The 24,840-nt window shown below is 33.2% G+C and overlaps 1 protein-coding gene and 1 pseudogene across 1 annotated transcript; one reads left to right on the top strand and one right to left on the bottom strand.

The window, feature by feature from the left end:
• Positions 1-166: 166 nt before the first annotated feature.
• On the top strand, positions 167-6,358 carry LOC107935635 (probable disease resistance protein RF45; annotated as a pseudogene).
• A 9,755-nt stretch (positions 6,359-16,113) lies between these two features.
• On the bottom strand, positions 16,114-19,865 carry LOC121223245 (uncharacterized). Its single transcript, XM_041104378.1, has 2 exons — positions 19,664-19,865; positions 16,114-17,349 (listed from the first exon to the last, which is right to left on the bottom strand). The coding sequence occupies exon 2, from the start codon at positions 16,759-16,761 to the stop codon at positions 16,114-16,116; it is 648 nt and encodes a 215-aa protein (XP_040960312.1). The 5' UTR covers positions 16,762-17,349; positions 19,664-19,865.
• Between the last annotated feature and the right edge of the window lie 4,975 nt (positions 19,866-24,840).

Raw genomic sequence — 24,840 nt, forward strand, 5'->3', positions numbered from 1 at the left:
GCTAAAGCAATTGGATAAGAATCTAATTTCCCTTGTGTAGTACTCTTATCCTTCCATGGGAATCACCTGAACCTTTGTCCACAAGCAAGAATTGTATGGTTTACTTTAACTTTGAACCATATAGTCAATTGTACCAGAAACCAAAAAATCCAAAATATCAACCGTCTTTGGTCACAAAAAAAAAAATGCTCTCCCATGGATTTCTCTGCTGTTTCTTCTGCTCTCAAAGCAATCGGCGAGCTAACACAAGAAGTCACATCCTTGTGGGGCGTCGATGAACAAGTTGAGGACCTAGCAAGTGAACTGAGATGGATGCAAAGCTACTTGAAAGTGGCAGACGCAAGAAAAGTTGATCATGAGGTGATACGTACCAGCGTTGTTAAGATCAGAGAGTTGACCTACGATGCTGAAGATGTGATCGAGACGTTTTCCCTCAAAGTTGCTTCCAAAAGGAAAGGTGGATTTTCAAATTGCATCAAAAGATCCGCTTGTTTCCTCAAAGAGGGATGCCTGCTCCACCAGATCAAGTATCACAGTTCGGGGTTGATGGAGAAGGACCAAGTTCTTCAACTGAAAGGCTGGAGTCAAGGCGGCCTTATCCTCATGTTATGGATGATAACATTGTTGGATTGGATAAACATATCAAGAAACTGGTCACAGTTCTTCTCGATGAGCAAAGTGAAAGTAGGGTTGTCTCCATATGCGGAATGGGTGGTCTGGGCAAGACCACTCTTGCCAAGAAAATATATCATCACAGCCAAGTTGTTGGTCATTTCACGCACTTGGCTTGGGCATATGTTTCTAAAAATTTTCAAAAAAGAAAAGTTTGGAAAGATATTCTATCAGATCTTAACATCTTAGGTGAAGCCGATAAGGAGAAGGTCGAAAAGTTGACAGAGAAGTTATCTGATTTCTTGGAGAAAAACAAATGTTTGGTGATACTCGATGATATTTGGGACACCAAGGCTTGGGATAGCTTAAAACCAGCATTTTCGGCAAGAGAGACGGAAAGCAAGATCTTACTCACCTCTCGGAACAAGGAGATAATTTCACATGCTGACAAAAATGGTTTCCTATATGAATTGCAGTGCCTAAACTAGGAACAGAGTTGGGAACTATTCCAAAAGATTGCCATTCCCCCAACAAATTCACCAGGTAATATGTTTATTGATTTCATAATGGTGAAATTAATCTATCTTAATATATATTGCAATATTTACTCTACATTCTATTTTTGGACGAAAAAAATTGTATATTCTAAATTGGCATAATGATTTATTTAACACACCAACTTTATAAAAAAGTCATTTTAGTCCTTCATTTAATTTTTCATCTCTTTTAGTTATTGAACTTTGTCAAATTACCCCCAAATGGATATATAGAAAAGTTAATATTTGTTAATTTTGTTGATATGACATCTACATGGTAGTTCACATACGTTAGCAATTAATTAATTTGAAGATGAGAACACTGTTTATTTTCTATCATATTACTAAATAACTTTAAAAATAATTATAATTTAATTTAAAATTATTAGTTAAAAAATTGTGTTAATTTTAAAATAAAGTTACTACTTAAATGAAACTTTAAGCATAAAATTTTTTACATTAATGAGAATATCTTTTACTTTTATTATATTACTAAATTCACATTTAAAAAAAAAGTTGAAGTAAACTAGAAGTTATAATAATTATATATTTACAAATAATTATAATTTAATTTTTAATTATTAGTTTAAAGGTTGTGCAAATTTTAAAGTAAAGTTATTACTTGAATGTAAATCTAAGTATAAAATATAGGCCAAAGTTATAATTATATTTAAATAATAATTATTAGTTAAAAGTTTTGATGTAAAAAAATTGTGTTAATCTTATTAATGTAAAATAGAGCCATTACAATTTTAAGTATTTTAATTATCACTTAATTAATCTAGAGTTAATTATATTAATTAGTTATGTTTTGAATAATATTTCTTTGCATTAACTACATAAAGTAAAACTATATTATATGTTGAATATGTTAAAGATATTTTAATTATGATTTGAAAATTTTATATTATAATATTTGAATTGATAAGTTAATATATTTTAATTATATTCAATAATTCAAATAAGAAATATTATTTCACGTTAATGACTATAATAAAAAATAAAAAAATTTAAAATTTTGATTAAATATTAAATATGTAAAATCACATGCAACATATATAACAATAAGATTTAATATAATAAAAATTATGAACTTTTAGTATAATTATTGAATTTTCATGAAGTTGATTAAAATTTGATATTTGAACTAGGGGTGAGCAAAACTCGATTCGACTCGAAAAAATCGAAAAAAATTCGAATTTCGAGTTAAACGAATCGAGTTATTCTAGTTAATCGAGTTATTCGAATCAACTCGAATTTTTTTTCGAATTTCGAGTTCGAATCGAATTGAGTTTCAAATTCGAATAACTCAAATAATTCAAATAATTCAAATATCAAACTATAATATTTTATATTTTTACCCCAAACTCCTAAACCTTTTTACTTTTCCCTCAAAACTTTTACTCCTTCCCACTTTCCCCCCAAAACTTTTACTCCCCTCTCCTCCAAACCCCCCAATCTACCCAAAATTCATTTCCCGCCAAAATTTTACTCTCCCATTTATTTTTTCTCAAAATTTTACTCCCAAAACCCCTCAAAACCTTTTATTTTCTCCCAAAATTTTTACTCCCTCCCACTTTTCCCCTAAAACTTTTATTCCCTTCCCATCCCACCTCCCATCTACCCCAAACCCTCCCCCCTCCAATTTTTTTTTAATATTTTTCCTCCAAAATTTTACTCCCCCTATTTACTTTCCCTCAAACTTTTATTTGCCAAAACTTTTTATTTTCCCCCTAAACTTTTACTTCTCACCCTTTACCCTCAAATAAAAAATCAAAATTATCCAAAAAAAATTCACTAAACATAAATAGTAATAATTTTATTTATATCTACTATTTATATTATTAAATTAAATTTCACATTTTATATTATTTATATTATTTATATTATTGAATTGTTTAGTCATATTGAATATTTATATTAAAATTGAATTATTAATTATGCCATAAAATATTCGTGTTAAAATTTTATATTGGTATCAATTTCACATATTATTTTTAAAATAACTTTTATTAAAAAAAATCATATTTTTACATTTAATATATTTTTTAATTCTAAAATACATAGTGAGAAGAATCTGAAGATAATTGAAACAACTAAGCAAGCAAAAAAGCTAACCAATATATAAAAAATTAATAAATAAATTATGAGGTGATGAAAGTTAATAAAAAATTTCATTAAGGTGGACAAATTTTATTATGATGGGTGACAGTGGTTACAAGGACCCAAAATTATTTTTTAAAATTTAACTCGAACAAATATATTCGATTCGATTCGATTCGAATTCCATCTCACTCGACTCGATTCGAAAAAACTTTAAATAAAGTTAGGATGATAAAATGAGATTCGAAAACTCGATTAACTCGAAAATTTTCGATTCGATTCGATTCGATCGAATGCTCACCCCTAATTTGAACAAATAAAAATGCTACAAAACTACTTGTTTCAATGTCATAAATGGGATTTACTAAATTAACTTTCATTAATATTAAAATCTTTAAATACATATTACGAGGAGCAATCATAATATGTTTGTAGTAAAAAAGAATACACTAATTTTAGATTAAATTATTATAATTTGATTTAAATTTATTAGTTAAAAAAGTAATACTAATTTTAAAATAAAAATTTAAGTATAAAACATATTATTGATAATATTGTGGCTAATTACTAAAGTGTAATGTTGTGGGTAACTTGCATGGCTTCCTGCTTCACTAATTATTTGAAATTGTTTAAGATTTCAATGTTGTGATTAATTACTAAACCGTACTCTGGTGTTGAAGTTATCACTGATTTTTTTGATACTTTGTTTTGGTATTATACAGGCCATAAAATTGATTGAAAATGAAGAAGTTAGGAGAGGACATGGTTAAAAACTGTGCAGGGCTTCCATTAGCCATCGTTGTATTGGGAGGAATTTTGGCTACAAAGTATCCTTCATTAACTGAATGGCTGAAGGTATCGGCAGATGTGATCATACTTGAACAACAATAAAGGTGAAGTACTGAGAGATGTGTTGTCATTAAGTTATGATGATTTGCCTCCCTATTTAAGACCATGTTTTCTTTATTTAAGCCACTTTCCGGAGGATTATGAGATACCTGTGGATAGATTAATTCGATACCTGCGGATAGATTAATTCAATTATGGGTTGCCGAAGTATTGTTTTATCAAAGCAAGGAGATGAAGGGCAAATAGAAGAAGATGTGGCTGAAGGTTATTTAATGGAGCTTGCAGAAAGATGTATGATTCAAGTACGAGAAAGAGACATTGCAACCTTAAAGATGAGAAGTTTTCAGATGCATGATCTAATGAGAGATGTTTGCTTGTCAAAGGCAAAAGAAGAAAATTTCCTCTATATTGCTGATCAGTCAAATGCGTGCCAGTTATCCACAATTGAGAGGGTTCACAGAGTTTCTGTACACAAATATTTCCCGATGCAGGGCATTAAAAGTTCACATCTTCGATCACTTTTGTTCTTCGATGAGTTTTTTCCGTGCAAGGAACAGGAAAAGGTTTTGCCATTGACAGTGACAAACTACGTCAACAACCACAGCAATGAAGATTTCAATCTACGTTTTTGTTTTGTGGTGGCTTTCGTTAATTGTGTGCTAATTACTAAATTTAGGGGAGTTTGGAAATATATGTTCAATAATTTTAATTTTCTTAGAGTCTTAGATTACGAAAGACGAGGAGATGCAGGATGGAAGTTACCCAATGATATTGGGAAACCCATCCATTTAAGGTTCTTGAGACTAAGGAATTTGAACTTCCGAATTTCAAAGTTGCCATCATCTCTAGGCAACTTAAGCTGCTTGCAGACCTTGGATTTAAGAATCATCTCTAAAAGAAGATCTTGGGAATCTATTCATGTACCTAATGTGTTATGGAGGATGCAGCAACTAAGACATCTATATCTCCCTTATAGATGTAGTCCTGAAACAAAGTTGAAGTTGGGTACATTAGGAAACCTCCAAACACTTGTCAACTTCAACACCAAGAATTGTTATGTAAAGCATCTTATCAACATGACAAACCTTACAGAGTTGGAGATTCGAGGGCCCTTCAATATTGAAGATTTTAACACCGAAGAGTTGGACAAGAATCCACCTATCATCCAAAGCAAATATCTTCATTCCTTGTCTATTTTCTATTATGAAGGAAGAATAGATCCAAGACATTTGGTGCGCCTCCTTTCGAGTTGCCAAAACATTTCTAAGTTGAACTTAAATGTGGAGATAAGAAGGTTACCAGAGTACGACTACTCATCTTCAAATCTTGCTTATGTACACTTGAGAGGTTGCAAGCTTGAGGAAGATCCAATTCCAACACTTGAGAAGCTGCCTAACTTAAGAGCTCTTAAACTACATGTAAGAGCTTTCATAGGAAAGGAAATGTTTTGCGCTACAGAAGGTTTTCCCAAACTTGAGTCTCTAAGCCTTGCGTGTCTTGAAAATTTGGAGGACTGGAAGGTGGATGAAAGAGCCATGCCTTCTCTTCGGCAATTGGAGATACAAAAATGCAGACAGCTAAAAAAGCTTCCAGATGGATTGAGCTTCATTGCAACCCTCCAAGAATTGAAGATTGGATCAATGCCAAAGACATTTGAAGATAAAGTGAAGGAAGGGGGAGAAGATTTCTGCAAATTCCAACATGTTCCTTCTATCACATTCCACCACTGCAGGCACTGCAAGTGCTAGTAATTATGATTAATGCCAGGTAATTCATAAGATTTGTTTTAAGAAATATTTAATCTTTTTGTTTATATATAAAAATCCACAATTATTTTGCATGTTTAGAATCTTTCTAAAGCAGATAATAATTTAGGCAAGATCCTAGCTTCGGTTCTTATCCTCTGTTTTTGGTAATGTCTCATATTCCCACAGGATTTGTCATTTGAATTAAAAGTCCTAGAAAATGTTTTCAATAGGCTATTAAGCACGCTGGTGATGGTCGACAGATGCATTTTGCTGTTCTTTATGGGACCCAACATATTTAAAGGAGTTGTGACAATATTGTGTGGAATTGTGTACGTGGTGTAAAATTGGAGATTTGAATTTGTCTTGTATTTTCTATGTATGTTGTGGATACTATTGTTGTTCCCATCAGATTTGTTTATTGTTTTTTTTTAATTATTCTCAAATTTGTAATGTTCCCAATTATCTAAAGATTTTTAAGTAATTTTCTATTACATATAGAACAATCATCGAGAGGACAGAAAGAGTTTGTACTTTGTACAAAATAAAAGGAAATACAAAAACAACACCAATTTCATAAATATTAATTATACCGTGGGATGGTTGAACTTTCAGAAAATAGATTTGTACCTGACTTAGGACTAAATTTATTCTTTGCTTAAACTTTCTGCAAGGATGGTTGAGAAAACAAAAGTCAAGATCTTTATGGAGTTTTAGTTGTTATTTAGCTTATGATAAATTGATGATTGAGACTTTTGTGCTCAAAATTGCATCCAAATATGTAGCACCCTAAATCCGACCTAGACATTATGATTGGATCTTGAGGAATTACATCAACTCCTTTAAAAAAATTTTATTTAGTAACACAATATTGTTACGAAAGCATAAAATTTTGACAAAACTCTCACATATATTTTTAGAAAATCTTATGTTCAAAAGAACTTACTTTACAATAAAGTCACCTAATCACTTATTTAGTTTGACAGTGGAAATTTTCAGAATTTTAATTCTGAAAATCGAGTTCTAATTTGATCGACCGAATAATTTTGTTGTTTTACATTAAAATACCAAAATCCGACAGAATTAACAAAACCATAAAGCATAGTCCAAAAAGTCCAAAAAAATAATTAAAAACATGAACTCTCATTTAATTTACTGAGAATCAATCTGAGCTCCCACATGCCGTTCGATCTTAGGTTTGCTACTTTCTTGAAAAGATTTAAGAAAAAAGGGTGAGCTATAAAGCTCAGTTTGCAACTTATCTCAAACAGTATCATAGATAACATATCAAACAGTTCAGAATAACATAGAGAATTCTATCAAGTTCAAATAAGCAAAATTGAGCATGCAAGAAATGTCAATGCAATATTTTCAAAAAACATAATGCAGATTTTTTCAAAAACATCCTACCCAGCTCCGCTACACACCGATTAGAGTTCCCTAGAACTCGTTTACCTCAAATATCACCATAAGAAAAATTATGGTCAAAGCCACCAAAGATGCAGTTAAATTGCCATATCAGATATATGTGATCAAGCCACTATATTTGCAGCCTAGCATGCTAGAATAGATATGTGGTTAAACCACCAGATAGTGTAGATCATTAAACAACCAGAACTTCCTTGTTATCATATCATCCCATCCCCATGCAATGTGACATGGCATGCAAATACAAAATCTAAATGAAAACCATGTAAGACATGCAGTCCTACAATTCACAGAAATTAGAAGGCATGGAGTTCCATGCATAGTCATATAGCAGTTTCAGAAATAAACAGGATAACATGATTAGATTTCACATGCTCATATATGAACATAGCAAAATAGAAACATGCCATTACAAAACTCAACAAGCTTACACATCAGATCATGCTATCATGGTTTCAAAAGTAGTACAAACAAAGACAAAATATCAGATTTTGTATTTAAAAGCCATATGTATCACATTATAAACCTTGCGAAGTGGTTAACATTGAGTCACATTTCGTTTATTGCCCTAAGAAAAATTTTCAAAAAAATGGGTCCATATGCCCGTGTGGCCCACAAATCCTAACGTGCCCAGCCCATGTGGCCTACACAACCTAATTAACCTAGACTGTGTGAGCCATATGGTTTGCCACACGGCCTGGCACACGGTCATGTGACGTCGATAATCCACTTTTTGGCATCGCGCCATTCGCGATTTTTTGAGTTTTTCATTACACACCTGATTGTTTTTCGATGCAGACTCCATAACGAGGATCTTAGAACCTAAATGATGATCAAAATTGAAAATTTAGCAACAATAAATCAAATTTTAAACCATTAAATTCTACCACCACTGCCATCCAAAGACCTCAACAAGCGAAAATTAGCTTTAGGCAATGATTACTTACCCAAAATAGCAATGGCAAACCCCAAAAGAAAACTCCTAATCTGTCGGAAGGGTGTCATGTGACTTACGAACCTCACCTTATAGATTTCCACACAAAAGAGAGCGTCACAACACAGTCAATCCTTACTAAACAATTTCTAAATAACATACTTACAAATATCCTCCTTACAAGCAATAATAATGAATCAAACACCATACTTACCACAAATCAGGAACCCCAAAAATGCTCCCAAAGATTAAATAAAAAATTAGGTACGACAACATAAGGACTAAAGGTTGAAATCTCACGAAGAATTGTTGAGAAAACAATAGTCTGGCTCAAAAGAAAGAAAGTGGAAACTGAAAAAAACAAAAAGAGAAAAACTAGGGAGAGGAAAACAGTGGACGGCAATTGAGAGGAAGAGAGAGACATGAGAATTCCTCCAAGTTTGACTTTAACTGAAATTCTAACAACTTGGACAACGCAACAATAAGAAGCAAAAATAACTTCTTTTTTGCACACCACAAGATTCAAACACGAGACCACAAGTTAAACTAAAGCTTTACCATTGAACTAGTGACTCATTCTTCTAACAATCTAACAAAAAATAAAGGTAAGCTAGATGCGATTAGCTAGATATAGGGGTAAAGCATATAAAACCTAAGAGAAATGGTTTAGACATAGGACCTCAAGCATATGACCAAAACACTTAACCACTACACCAAATCAAATTACTTGTCACAATTTCACAATGTTATCCCAAAAACAAAACGTGGCCACCATTGGCTCACCAGCCCAATTTCTACTAACTCAATTTTTGGGATGTGATATTGTATCAAATGATCTGCTTATTTTTTCAAAGGAAGATTGCTTGCTCTGCTAAATGAAGTTAGAGATAAAAAAATCATAACCAAGATCAAAGTATTGACTCAACAACTAAAGATGTATGATGTAATAGAGTTGGGGGATCATGGAAAAAGGACCAAGTTCTTAAAGGTGATGGTTCCACAAAATGCAATGATTCGTGTGATGACACTTTAAAAGGACCTTAGGATGCACACATTGTTGTATACGTCAGTGTTGCTTGTTCACCTCATCCAAGAGAAAAGGGAAGCATCTAGAAGAAATGAGCTCAAATTTAACACAGATGCTGCTTGGAGGCTAGTGGAGTACAAGGAACTGTGTGTGGTTGTGGTACGTGGCTCAAATATGCGCATGGGCTGTATGGTGAGCACAACTAGGGCCTTTTATGTTCTTTTGGTCGAGACATATGCTATCATAGAAGCACTCTCCCTTATGTGAGATCATGGTTTTTGTTGTATTGTTATTGAAAGTGATTGTTATGCTTTTGTGACTAGACACAATAGTAGACTTTGGACTTGTTTTTGTATGGTTGAATCGATGAAAAGGCCCATGGACTTTACTCTTTCTTTTTAAGTGTGTCGAAACCGTTTTTTGAAAACAAATCTTTTGGTTGTCGACTTTTAAAAACAAAAACTGGAGTCGCCACCGATCCTTTATTAAGGTGTGATCGGCCCACCTTAAAAATAAATTTGGTCTGCGAAATTTGAGAAAACAGGTTCGGGAGTCAGTTACGCACGAGGAAGGATTAGCACCCTCATAACGCCCAAAATTGGTACCAAATTGATTTTTGTTAATGTCTTGATGTCGAAAATTTGAAAAGATTTTAAAAGAAAACTCTTTATTTCATGAATAAAAAAATAAGACATTCACATTTCAAAGAAATAAAACACCACACCCAGTGAGTTAGGGCACAATGTTTTTAAATCTTCAAAATACCCGAATATTGCCTTTTGCTTTTGAAAATTCTTATTTCGAGAAGAAAATGTCATGACCAGTAAGTTAGGACCCAACATTTTGAATTCCCGAGAATAAGTTTTTTATTTAAAATTTGCGAATTTATTGCAAAACAAATATTTGGCTTTCTAAATTCACCGAAAAAAAATCGCAATCCAGTAAGTTAGGATACGATCTTTCTCGAGAATCATGAGTACCAAATATTTTGAAAATTTAAAAAATGTGATGATTTTAATGCTTTGACGCAACCAAAATATATATATTCTACAAAAATATGCTAAAATGTTAATGCATAACATGAAACCATTACCTTAATTTAAATTATATGTACAAGTATTCACAAAATAAAATATGATATATAAGTAAATTTTAAAGATATGTATATGCATATATGAAAACATGTATATGAAAGTTATGAAAATAAATTATAAAATATGGATAGGTATAAAAACATATAAGTAAATTATATTAATAAATTATGAAAATGTGTATATATATAAGAAAAATGCAAAAAATATATTTATAACAACTTTGAATAGTGTGTATTTATATATTAACAAAAAAATGTATATATATTTGAATTATAAAATATGAAAAAAACTATATGAATATTATAAAGTATAAATATAGGTACGTATATATATGTATATAAAACTAAGAAGAATAAAGTAATAATAAAATATATAAGATATGTATATGTATTTAAAACCATTTAAAATATATATTCACATATATATATAATAAAATACATATATGCATATATATTTGTATGGAAATAATCGTGATAATAATAAATGCTAACAATAATACAGTAATAATAACACAATTTAACAGTATTTCACAAAAATATATATATAAAAAAATGATAAGTTAAGGATTAATTTGAAAATAAATAGAGTTTAAAGGTTAAATTTAAAAATAGAAAACGAGAAAGGGAGCAATTCCAGACACGCGCAATAGGAAGAGGACCGAAAGGGAAATTTACGCAAACTGCCCAAAACGCTGCACATCATTTGGATCAATTTGAAACAGAAATAAAACATATTGCGAAATTTAAAAGAAATAAAAAAATGATTTTAAAAAAACTGTAAAAACAAGGGGACCAATTGTGTAAATGGCCCATTTTAAACCCTATAAAATCCCATTTTAAAACCCTAAAATCATTTCCCTTTTCAGCAACAGCAGCCACCACAAGGACTGCTTTCTCCCCCTCTCTGCCGTTTCAACTCCACCTCCAATCGGCCATAACAACGATGGCGCCTCGACGGCGCGCTGCCGCCGGTAAGAGCTTTTCCCCTTCTTCTTTGTTTCGTTTTTGTTTTAAGAACAAGAAGAAAAAAAAACAAGACAGTAAAAAGAAAAACGGAACCCACTGATTACCTTCAAAATTCTTTTTCTTTTTCTTCTTTCAAATATCCCTCTATACAATATTTCGCCCCCCCATTTACAGATTTTCGACCGGTTTATATAACCGAAATAAAGAAAAAATAAAATCCAAACAAAATCATTATTTCCTATTATTGTTGCGCTGTTATTTTTGCTATTTCCTTCTTTCTCGTTGTTGTTTAGTTGATGTTTGTTGCTGCAGATGTGTGCGCGACGTGCGCAGGGGAGAGTCATGCTGCGACATTCGCGGCGGCGAGGGTGAGGCTGCTGTTGGGATGTGCGGCTAAGGCTGGAGGCTACTAGGGTTTTTTTTGTGTGTGTGTGTGTGTTTTAGGCTAATGGGTTGGGTCTATTGAAAGGTATTGGGCTGAATTTTGGGTTTAGGTTGTAAATGGTAATTGGGCCTGCTGTGTTTTTATTTTGTATGGGCTCGAGCAGAAAGAAATTGGGTATTACAGCTGCCCCTCTTTGCTCGTTGTCGTGTAACGGGAACACAGCAAAGACTAAAATACCCAATTATGCCTGGTTTTACTAAGCCTCGACTTCTTCAGGGCTTCTTTTATTCAAGTAGCATCATTCCTTCCTACTGCATCTTCAGAGGTACAGGAAACAGTGCTTTGATCCACTCTACTGCAACGTCAGAGAGATAGGATTCGTACCTTGTGGCTTCTCAAAAGAACAAAATTTGCCATCTTTAATCTACTCCACTGTAACTTCAGGGAGATAAGACTTATAGCTTCAACTTATTCTGCTACAACCAAAAGATAAATCTTAACGCGATTTGCTCTACTGCAACTTTAGAGAGACGAGATCTGATTTTAATCCACTCCATTGCAACTTCAAGGAAATAAGATTGGTTGCTTCTGTCTGCTCCACTGCAACTTCAAGGAGATAAGACTTATAACTTCAATCTACTTCGCCACTAGTATGGGAAGACAAGATCTGCTTTCTTCAATCTACTCCACCACCAGTATGGGGAGGCAATATCTGTTGTATTTGATCTACTTCACGCTGATACATGAAGACAAGATTTGTTTTCTTCGATCTGCTTCGCCACCAATATGGGAAGACAAGATCTGGTATCTTTGATCTACTTCACGCCAGTACATGAAGACAAGATCTGCTTTCTTCGATCTGCTTCGCCGCCAGTATGGGAAGGCAAGATCTGCTATCTTTGATCTACTTCACGCCAGTACATGAAGACAAGATCTGTTTTCTTTGATCTACTTCGCCACCAGTATGGGAAGACAAAATCTTCTATCTTTGATCTACTTCACGCCAGTACATGAAGACAAGATCTGTTTTTTCGATCTACTTCGCCACCAGTATGGGAAGACAAGATCTGGTATCTTTGATCTACTTTACGCCAGTACATGAAGACAAGATCTGCTTTTCTTTTCAGCCTGCTCCGTTGTTGCTCAAGGAGATAAGGCTTTATGATTTCACCGATTTGTTCTCTGGGAAACATGACCTGTATAATTCACTTTATGAACCTAATTATGCCTAGTTATTAGGATGTCATGATCATAATAAATCCAATGCTCCTAACTAGACATGTATGAATGACATTTGAATGAATGCAGAATGTCATGAAAATGATATTTTAACGCTTGAGTTATTATTACTCCAAGTTTATTAATGTCCTATCGCTTAATGCACTATAACGCCTTTATGCTCAGTTGGCGAACCTAATAAGCACTTGATCAGATTGCCCCCCACTGTAAACCTCCAAGTTTGATCCACTAGGATGCAAAATTTGTACCATCTTTTCCCGTTGTAACCCAAGAGTAAAAGATTTGGCCTTTTCTCAATCCTCTATTATCACAATTCAAGGATACATGATATGAAACTTTTTGGTCTTTTACACCATTCCCAGGGTGATGCACCAAATGCTCATGCATAAATGAAGAAATCTTCTCCAAGAACAACTTCTTCTTATTATTCGGTGATCATTGCTTGCTTGTTCATTGAAGCTTTGTCACCAACAGGACATCTTGCCGTATTGTTCAATCGATGTTTTAGACAGCAAAAACTCAAAGGGATAGTCTGAATTTAGACTTTTCCTTATCAGATTTCCAACCTGGTGCGTTCTAAACAATAGTCCTGTTTGAGGTTCCTATATTATTTAGAAGCTTTTAGAGTAATATGCAAAACTTCCATTGTGAAAATTTTATTAGTCTATTAATCATTATTCTAATGCCACATACTTGCAAAAAGATCATGGATAAGAATAGAGTTGGCTCTGAGCATAGCTCGAAATGAATAAATTATCAAGGATAATAAAAATGGATAACAAAGAAATTGATTTAGGAATGCGTGTCTTGGCAATGAATGAAGTGTTCCAAGAATAGCAAAAGTGGTATAAGGATTAGGTGCCCCAGACATCGCAGCTTGAACTACTCTGTACAAACTTTCTGAAGACAATTTTGAGCTTAACATGTGTTTAGGAGATCTATCATACTCTATCGATGCCCCAAGATGTCGCATACCCTTTCCTGCTGATTCTGGTATAGCAAGACCACTGTATATCCCATTCTGATCAGTATTTGAGCTGCTCTGATTACTTCATACCCCATTCTGATCAACATTTGAGCCGCCCTTTTTCGGGTTTTCAACTCAAATCCGCTTTGGTCTAAGGCGCCCTTTGCGAGTTTTCACTTTAGCCTCTCTTTTTTTTACCTCAAGGCTCCCTTTGTAGGGTTTCACCCTAGTCTCTTTTTTTTTTACTCAAAGCGCCCTTTGTAGGCTTTCACCTTGGTCCCACCTTTTTTAAGCAGAGTATTTCCTAACTGAATCTGAGTTTACAGGACTTTGTAAATTTTTACCATCCATCTCACTCAAGATCAAAGCTTCTCCAGAAAAGGCTTTCTTTATAACATATGGACCCTTCTAATTTGGCCTCTATCTTCCTCTAAAATCCTTTTGTATAGGAATGATCTTTTTCAACACTAGTTCCCTCTTGTGAAATTCTTTGAGACGAACCTTCGGGTCTTCCTCTTAGGATAAAATGTAGAGAAATGACAATTCGACTTCAATGAGTAAAGCTATGATAAGCCAAAGAGGAGGATATTGCCCCAGTAAAGAAAGTTTACTGCATCGTTCATAGCATCGATGTTGAACCTACTGCCCATTTATGACATCATGCTGTTATTTAGATTATAAGCTAGTGCTTAACCCGAGCATATCTGGGTATGACCATGTGAAGACATCATTGAATTCTTGGGGTAGCTCTATAAGGTCCTACCTCGTCTTTGTGATCATGTCAATTCACCAAGCTCACAATTTCTAATAATTCATCGTGATGTAGGATCTGTCTATCCTCTTATTCTATCACCCTCCTCAAGTCTGGAGATAAGCTACAATCTATGTCATCTTCAAAGTCATGAGATCCCTCTAAACACATGTCTCACTCAAAAGGAAATTTTGAGTCTCTAGCAGCGTCACTCATGACATTGATATCTGGGGACCCATAGTAGGTATCTGAGAATATACAAAAGAATGTACGAATAATATGAATGAATGGTCTGGCAGTATAAAAAAATCCAAAAAAAAATGAAAAAAACGTAAAGAATGAAAGAACATTTGCTCAAAGATGATTGCAATAATGTATTTCATTAAAATAATAATGTTCAGACGTGAGCCTATTTCACAAAGAAAACCTTATTGCTTCTAGGCTGAAAGTAACAAGTGTGTTCTGAACATTACTCTAACAGACTCTAAATACTTCAGGGGTTTCCTCCGCAGTCTCATTATTTAGAACACCTCTAAGGCAAATATCTAACAAGGACCCTTTAAATTGTGTCTGCATATATGGCATCGATGTGCAAATTTCTCACCACTTCTTCATACATTGCAGTCCCTCCATCCTCAATCATGATTGGGTAGCGGATTTCCTGCGCTAGACGAGTCACCAAACTTGACAATACCCATGTTGATAAGTCTTTCAACTTGCTTCTTGAAGGTAGTGCAATTCTCAATCGAGTGTCCCGTAACCCCAGCATGGTATTCACATTGTGTGTTCGCATTATACCATTCGGGATACGGAGGTTGTAGAGGCTTCACATGAAAAGGGGAAACAACATGTGCATCAAACAAATTTTGATACAGTTCCTTATACGGTACTGGGATTGGTGTAAACTGAAACTTCTCAGTCTTCATGCCGGAATCTTGCCTCGATGAATTCTGTTGATTACCAACCACCTTTCTTGGCTGACTCACGGTAACTAATTTAGAGTAACCTGTGTTGTTCACCTCATTTTCTCTTCTATTTGAGACTGACCTCTTGTTACTCTCCTTTGTATCAATTTTCCCACTTCTTATAGCATTTTTGATCATTTCACCATTCATGACTATGTCAGAAAAGCTTTTTGTAGCACTTCCTAACATATGTGTAATGAATGGAGATTTCAGCGTATTGACAAAGAGCATTGTTGTTTCTCTCTCTAAGAGCGGTGGTTGAACTTGGACTGCGACCTCCCTCCACCTTTGTGCATACTGCCTGAAACTTTCGTTCGACTTCTTCTCCATATTTTGAAGGGTGATTCTGTCAAGAACCATGTCTGTCACTTGACTATACTATTTCATGAACGCTTGTGCCAAGTCCCTCTATGAACCAATTGTGGTACGGCTCAGCTGATTGTACCATTTAGATGCTGCCCCTGAAAGGCTATCCTGGAAACAATGTATCAATAGCTGGTCATTGTTAACGTATCAAGCCATTTGCCTGCAGAACATGGTGGTATGAGCTTCTGGGCAAGTTGTCCCATTGTACTTCTCGAATTCAGGCATCTTAAACTTATGAGGGAGAATTAGATCTGGCACTAAACTTAGCTCTTTTGCGTCAATGCCTCGATAACTTTCAGTAACTTCCATTGCCTTGAACTTCTCTTCGAGCCACCTACATTTTTCTTCCAACTGTTTCGGTAACTCTTCCTTCATTCTTTCATTTTCAACCACTTCATCAAAGTCAGGAATGGCAGAGTTAATAGGATTATTTTCAAGATTAAAACCCGGCCCAGTTTGGGGGTTCGAAATACCAGCTCGAAATTGCTGAGGCATGATAGTGACAGTAGATTTGCGCGGGTATTCAGCTTGAGTTTGCTCATGTGGAGGGGTGAAACCTGGAGGATAGAAAAGTTCATCATCATTTCCCTCATCGACATCCGCCATGGGGCCCTTTCCTTTGTCATTTCCCTTAGTTATCAGTCGGGTTAACTTTGCCACTATATCCTCTTGAGATTCCCGCATCTTCTCAGACATCTCTTGTTTCATTTTGTCTAACCGCTCCTGCATTTGTAGCTGAAGTCGGTCTTGCATCTCTTTCTGGTACTGTTCGAGCTTCTCTAATCTCTGATCCATATCTTTTGTCTTTGCTCGAGTGCCGTATCGGTGTCGGGTTGGTTGGTTGGTTTCCAGGTTAACTGAGCAATAATTTTAATTAATTAGGATCGATTAAAGGTTTTTAATGCATATGATGCGATGCATGAGATGAATGCATAAAGAGACGTTAATTCTGATTCAATTCCATTTAGAAAACTTTAATAGAGGACAAATTTCTTTACATGAAGCGGATATATATACAGCTTTGCCCTCATACTCCAAGCAAAGACATCTTCTTCTTCTTCATCCGGATGTTAAGATAAACCTCGCGAACTTCCAAAGGATGTCACTGCTAGCTCCTTCTGCTTGATTCTGGTCGCAATCCGTTGTCTGCCTATCCTCGTAATGCTCATTAGCTTCTTTAATAAATTTGGAATGTTGAAAGCTCTTAGACAATCATCTTGAATCCTTGGGCCCCAAAGTAAAGTCACGAATTCTTCCAACGCCCTTCTTGTATTTGTTGGAATATATTCAGGCTGCCGTACTATTTTCCATTTTATCAAGAAACCCGTTTTCTTATGATAGGCTTTCTAAATTAGTAATCAAACTTGAATCAACATCTCTTTTCTACAATGCAAATGCAATGCAATCATAACCAAAACAAAACAAAACGGGTTAGTATCGGGTATAAACATTAAATCCAATACAATCAAGAAATAATAAAAACTCCTAGTCAGGTATCTACTAAGGTTTAGAGTAATTCTACCTAGGGTAAGTTCCTGAGGTTCACTATATGCGGTTTAGTTTCTAGAGTAAGGGTACCCGAACCAGCAAATTCCTCGATCTTCACCCATTATAGGCTCATGTGGATCGAGTTCAGTTCAGGGGGATACATTTCCCTATGGCTGCACGGAGATGAAAATCTCACGAAGACATAGGTACAGATGTATCCCGGAAGCGGTCCACTACCCTGCACGGAGGTGAAAACCTCACGAAGGACTAGTTTCTCGCTCCCACTTAAGGGTGAAATGCAAAATGCAAATGCAAAGTTGTCAACTTTCCAAGATGAAAAATCAATGAATGCGAAGGGAACTCATGAATTTTTAAAACTTTGATTTTTGACACAAAGACAAACATAATCAATTTTATGGCTCGACTCTCTAATGTCCCCAGCGGAGTCGCCAAGCTGTCGAAACCGTTTTTTGAAAACAAATCTTTTGGTCGTCGACTTTTAAAAACAAAAACTGGAGTCGCCACCGATCCTTTATTAAGGTGTGATCGGCCCACCTTAAAAATAAATTTGGTCTGCGAAATTTGAGAAAACATGTTCGGGAGTCAGTTACGCACGAGGAAGGATTAGCACCCTCATAACGCCTAAAATTGGTACCAAATTGATTTTTGTTAATGTCTTGATGTCGAAATTTTGAAAAGATTTTAAAAGAAAAACTCTTTATTTCATGAATAAAAAAAATAAGACATTCACATTTCAAAGAAATAAAACACCACACCCAGTGAGTTAGGGCACAATGTTTTTAAATCTTCAAAATACCCGAATATTGCCTTTTGCTTTTGAAAATTCTTATTTCGAGAAGAAAATGTCATGACCAGTAAGTTAGGACCCAACATTTTGAATTCCCGAGAATAAGTTTTTTATTTAAAATTTGCGAATTTATTGCAAAACAAATATTTGGCTTTCTAAATTCACCGAAAAAAATCGCAATCCAGTAAGTTAGGATACGATCTTTCTCGAGAATCATATATTTTGAAAATTTATAAAATGTGATGATTTTAATGCTTTGACGCGACCAAAATATATATATTCTAAAAAAATATGCTAAAATGTTAATGCATAACATGAAACCATTACCTTAATTTAAATTATATGTACACGTATTCACAAAATAAAATATGATATATAAGTAAATTTTAAAGATATGTATATGCATATATGAAAACATGTATATGAAAGTTATGAAAATAAATTATAAAATATGGATAGGTATAAAAACATATAAGTAAATTATATTAATAAATTATGAAAATGTGTGTATATATATATAAGAAAAATGCAAAAAATATATTTATAACAACTTTGAATAGTGTGTATTTATATATTATAAAAAATGTATATATATTTGAATTATTAAATATGAAAAAAAACTATATGAATATTATAAAGTATAAATATAGGTACGTATATATATGTATATAAAACTAAGAAGAATAAAGTAATAATAAAATATATAAGATATGTATATGTATTTAAAACCATTTAAAATATATATTCATATATATATATAATAAGATACATATATGCATATATATTTGTATGGAAATAATCGTGATAATAATAAATGCTAACAATAATACAGTAATAATAACACAATTTAACAGTATTTCACAAAAATATATATATAAAAAAAATGATAAGTTAAGGATTAATTTGAAAATAAATAGAGTTTAAAGGTTAAATTTAAAAATAGAAAACGAGAAAGGGAGCAATTCCAGACACGCGCAATAGGAAGAGGACCGAAAGGGAAATTTACGCAAACTGCCCAAAACGCTGCACATCATTTGGATCAATTTGAAACAGAAATAAAACATATTGCGAAATTTAAAAGAAATAAAAAAATGATTTTAAAAAAACTGTAAAAACAAGGGGACCAATTGTGTAAATGGCCCATTTTAAACCCTATAAAATCCCATTTTAAAACCCTAAAATCATTTCCCTTTTCAGCAACAGCAGCCACCACAAGGACTGCTTTCTCCCCCTCTCTGCCGTTTCAACTCCACCTCCAATCGGCCATAACAACGATGGCGCCTCGACGGCGCGCTGCCGCCGGTAAGAGCTTTTCCCCTTCTTCTTTGTTTCGTTTTTGTTTTAAGAACAAGAAGAAAAAAAAACAAGACAGTAAAAAGAAAAACGGAACCCACTGATTACCTTCAAAATTCTTTTTCTTTTTCTTCTTTCAAATATCCCTCTATACAATATTTCGCCCCCCCATTTACAGATTTTCGACCGGTTTATATAACCGAAATAAAGAAAAAATAAAATCCAAACAAAATCATTATTTCCTATTATTGTTGCGCTGTTATTTTTGCTATTTCCTTCTTTCTCGTTGTTGTTTAGTTGATGTTTGTTGCTGCAGATGTGTGCGCGACGTGCGCAGGGGAGAGTCATGCTGCGACATTCGCGGCGGCGAGGGTGAGGCTGCTGTTGGGATGTGCGGCTAAGGCTGGAGGCTACTAGGGTTTTTTTTGTGTGTGTGTGTGTGTTTTAGGCTAATGGGTTGGGTCTATTGAAAGGTATTGGGCTGAATTTTGGGTTTAGGTTGTAAATGGTAATTGGGCCTGCTGTGTTTTTATTTTGTATGGGCCCGGGCAGAAAGAAATTGGGTATTACAAAGTGGTTTGTTTTCGATACATTCATAGGTCAGCCAATGGGATAGTACACATGCTTGCCTATTGGTCTTTTCGGGAGGATTTTTTTTTTTTTTGGTTTAAACCATCCGAATGTCATTCACCAAATTGTGTTAGATGATGCTATGAATTTTTATGTTTGGATTTTGATTAAAAAAGTTTATATTCTTGTTTGGATTTAAAATTTTCAATCAATTTTAATTTGGCATGATGCCAAAAATATCCCCTAATGTTTACATCATTAATCACTTTAGTTCTTTTTTTTTAAACATTTTAACTCTCATTCTTTCAATTTTGGTCAAACTCTCATTCTTTCAATTTTGGTCAAACTCTCATTCTTTCAATTTTGGTCAAACTGATAATTTTTTTAACAAAATTGCTGACGTGGTTGTTAGTTGATTAAAGGTTGACATGATGATGCGTCGTCGAGAGCACAAAAAATATTCTATCCCTATAAAATAATGAAAAGAATAGTATAAGGAAAGTAGAGTCAAACCCTCAGGGACTGGATTTGCACAAGTTCTTGTTTCTTGAGATCTTGGGCAGAGTCGTGCCCAAGAAAAACAACGTACCTGGAAAAAAAATAAAAAATAAAAAAATAAAATTAAAAGTTTGGTTGAATTGAGATTACGTAAATTGAAATTAAAATTGTAAAAATAAACAGAGTTAAGAAAATAGAGTTTTTTATGTAAAGATTTCAGCCTCTGGTTATCTCGATCCTCATTGGGTTCAATCCTTGGCTTTTAGATGATCATTCTCAAACAGATAAGCCAGTTATAGTAGAAGAGGACACCTATGACCACCAACTCCACTTAGATTTTAGACTTACGATTTAGAAGAACCTGACTCTAGCCAACCGTCGTTTTTGTGGGATTGTCTTACACTAGATCATCACCTCTCAATGGCGAATGCCACGCCATTTTGTCTCTTGGGCTCGACAACTACTGACACAGTAAGCTATCCAACCGACTGTGCAACCTTTCCAAAACATACAAAGCGGCCGCCTTTGCACAAGATGAAAAGATCACTTTTGAAGGGACATGGACGGAAGCGTCAATCCCGTAGTACGGGGAAACCATGAATATTTGTTGAGAAGACTAAGTACGGATTCTAAGCCTCATGAACCCTTTTTGGGGAATCTCGACGACCTTTGGCTAGATGAATTTAGTGGCTTATGCTTTTTGGGGAAAAAGAAATAAACTTAATAAAAATGGAATTTTATTGAATAAATGAAAGGAACAAAAGCTAGAACTTTTTAGGAGAGGTAGCTTTTACAGAAAAGATGAGTCAAATTTGTGTCACTCCATCCCCTATTTATAGTACTTAGAAAACTTAGTTTATTACTATCTAAATTCTAAAAGATAAATAAAGATAAAAGCTGAAATTAAATCTAAATAATAATTTTAACAATAATCCTAATATAATTAAAATTTAAATAGAGTCTTGTGTTTATAAAATCTCTTCTTTGAACTTTTACCCCAAGTCTTCCACACTTTGTATTTTTGGCACCACTTCTTTCCTATTTCACATGCTGGCCCATTTTATCTTCAAATTCATGTTTTTTCCCCCTAAATTCCCTTTTGCCTTCAATTTAGTCCCTACAAGATAAAAAATCATAAATAGCTCAAATTAGTAGGATCATACTCAAAATAAATATGTAATTAATACATAAAAATGTCATTCCAGAGTATTATCACATGGTGATCACATATGTTGTTTACTGATGTGTCGCTATTTTATCTTATATGTCATAGCAGCAAAACAATTAAAAATTCAAAAATAATTAAGAAAAAAATAAATGTTTTTTAAAATTAATTTATATTGTTTTTCAGTTTTTGAACCATAGTACCACCATCAAAACTTCCTTTTTTTTTCTTTTAATTGTAACTTTCTTTAATTTTCATTAATGTTCTAATTAAATACAACCAAAACTTGTTTTTTTTTTCTTCTCCCTTCTCTTTCCCTTCATATTTTTCTTTGTTCTGAAGCGACCCAGAAACAGCAGTCACAAAAACTTGTTTCGGATCGTCGCGCCATTGCCACCAGCAGTGGTCAGGAGTCAGGTTCTCCAAAAATTGCCCTGAATTACATAAATATGTGCATGAACGTTCGAACTTCTCCTTGCCGGATCTCAAAATCCGACCGTCAGAATACTTAGATTCTAAGGTTTCAAGCACAACATAAATACTGTGACTAGTAATTTGAGTAAGGAATACACAAACGGCACAACCAAAAAAATGCAAGACTTAGCCCCAACTGAATTGATGAAACTCTGATTGCTTCAATGGTCCATACATCTAGCATTAGCCAAGCACACCGTGATTAAGTTTTTTAATTTAGTTTTGATTTTTTTTTAAAATTTTTGAAAATAATAAAATGATATATTGTAGGATTTTTGAGACCGCAAAAAATAAATTCCTACTCAAATGCAAATTTGCAAACAACAATGATAAAGGTTGAATTCACATTTTGGTGATTCTATTTCTTCAATAAAAAAAATAAAGATGATGGGGGATTTTTATAAAACTAAAATTTAAACTAGAACTAAAGAAAATTAAATTTCAAACTAAATAGAAAAACAATAAAGTTGAGGGAAAATCAATAACGTGAAACTTTGGTCAAAATGTAAAATTTCCGTTCGATTCATGAGTTTGATCATTGAAAAAAAAGATGATTTTCAGTGTGCTTTAATAAATTGATTATAGTTCCCGATGATCGCCTAACAACCAATTTATTCTCACATTCTCGATAATTAAGACAATCGCAATTAATTAATTCCCTTATCGATAAACAATGACATAAGGACCACTTTGGATTTAATCTATCAATTGCATTAAGAATGAAAGAGATCCAATTCTAATAAACAAACATACAATCATAGTTTATTTAAGTTAGATCGATGTCCACACAACATAGAATGCATATTTTTGTCATACCCCCTATGTTGCTTAGTATTCAATTACTAATTTAACAATTCTAATTGACAAGAAAAATATTCTAAGCAATTGAATACATGTCATATATTCAACAAACCTAAATATTTACAATTAAATTATAAGACATGCGAATACTAAAGAACAAAGAAAGATGAAGAACATTTTAGATGTGAAAAATTTAGCAATTCATGGAGAAAATAAAACACAAATAAAAATAATGTTAAGGTGGCTATGTCTAGGTATGTCGGTCTAACCTAATAATGTCTATTTATAGAGCAAAATCACATAATGAAAAAAACAGTGTCATTAATTAATTAAAGTAGAAATTTTCTAGGTTTATTGACAATTTTTGTGTCAAAATTTCAGGCCAATTTTAGACACCTTCCCAACGTTTTTTGGGCTTGAGTTGAGATAACTTTTGTTAGATATTTTGATTCCCTTTGAACCAGTATATTAAGGGCTCAAGACAAAGTTATGTAGGTGAAGTTATGATCAAAATTCTGAAGCACTGTTGTATTGAAAGTCCAATTTATAAAAACTTGTCAAAGATAAATTTAGTTCTATTTTTATTCAATTATTCTCTAAATCCATAATAAATAAAACATAATTCTTAATAATATAATCAATGATTTAAATAGCATAATTCAATAAAAAAATATCATAAATAATTGAAAAATTATACGCTTATCAAATTCTCCTATACTTAGAAGTATGAAACTAATGAAAATGCATATGCATATGCATATGCAACCTAAAGAAATATTTATAACTCAAATAAACAATTAACAATATTATTATATTCCAATGGAACAAGCAAATATGTTTCCATGAACACAATTGAAATTCTATATTCTAATAAAAAAAATATAAGAGTATCAATAATTTATAGAAGGATTTGAATCAATAAATCTTTGTGCTTGTGTGTGATTATCCTTCCTAACAATGTACGATGTATAAGAAATACTAGAATAATCAAGAAAACATAATCAAATTTTAACATGCTTCCTGGGTTACTTAGGACTTTAAAGGTTAAGGTCAAATATTAAAGAAAAATTAGGCTCATACCCTAAGCACCTAGTTATCTTTGGATTCAATTGAGCATTAAATAGCAAAATCCTTTTTCAACAACTCTTCACTCAATACCCTTAAACAAGCATGAGATAAAAGTGAAGCTCACAATATTTAAGAATCTACACGATTAAGCATTTATATTTTTTTCTTTCATTACTTAATAGTTATTCACTTCTTTAAATTTAGGACAATTACTTTTGAATGTAACTGTAGATGACAATCCAAGCACCTACCTCGAATTACTTAATTAATTACACTTAAATAGCTTTTAGCTTTAATCATAACTACATTAGTGGACATACAGACAAGCACCAAACCTTTTAACTTGAAAATAAATGACAACCCAAGACCTACCTCTAATTACACAATTTAACTACTAATTCTTTTTAAATTGGCTATCAGAATAATCATACTCATGCTTTTATTACCAAAGGTATTCAATGAAGCACAAACATGAATCCTTTTAATTCAATACTATAAGCTCAAAATTAAATCTATAAGTACTAAATACTTAAAAAAGCATCAAAACAATGGTACACACTTTCAAGGGTAAATGTTAAAATTTAAGCAATTAGGCACATGAATTAAGTTAAAGAAACAGAATGATATATTAGCTCAACAAATAGGCTCAACAGTTCAAATAATGAAAAAAATTTGCCTAATTTATCCATTATAAGCATGTACCAAACAA

Source organism: Gossypium hirsutum, chromosome D11, assembly GCF_007990345.1.
Source record: "Gossypium hirsutum isolate 1008001.06 chromosome D11, Gossypium_hirsutum_v2.1, whole genome shotgun sequence".
Classification (NCBI taxonomy): domain Eukaryota; kingdom Viridiplantae; phylum Streptophyta; class Magnoliopsida; order Malvales; family Malvaceae; genus Gossypium; species Gossypium hirsutum.

Bases quoted from the DNA above. Each gene is read 5' to 3' on its own strand.
- LOC121223245 (XM_041104378.1), bottom strand. From the start codon at position 16,761: ATGGATCAGAGATTAGAGAAGCTCGAACAGTACCAGAAAGAGATGCAA.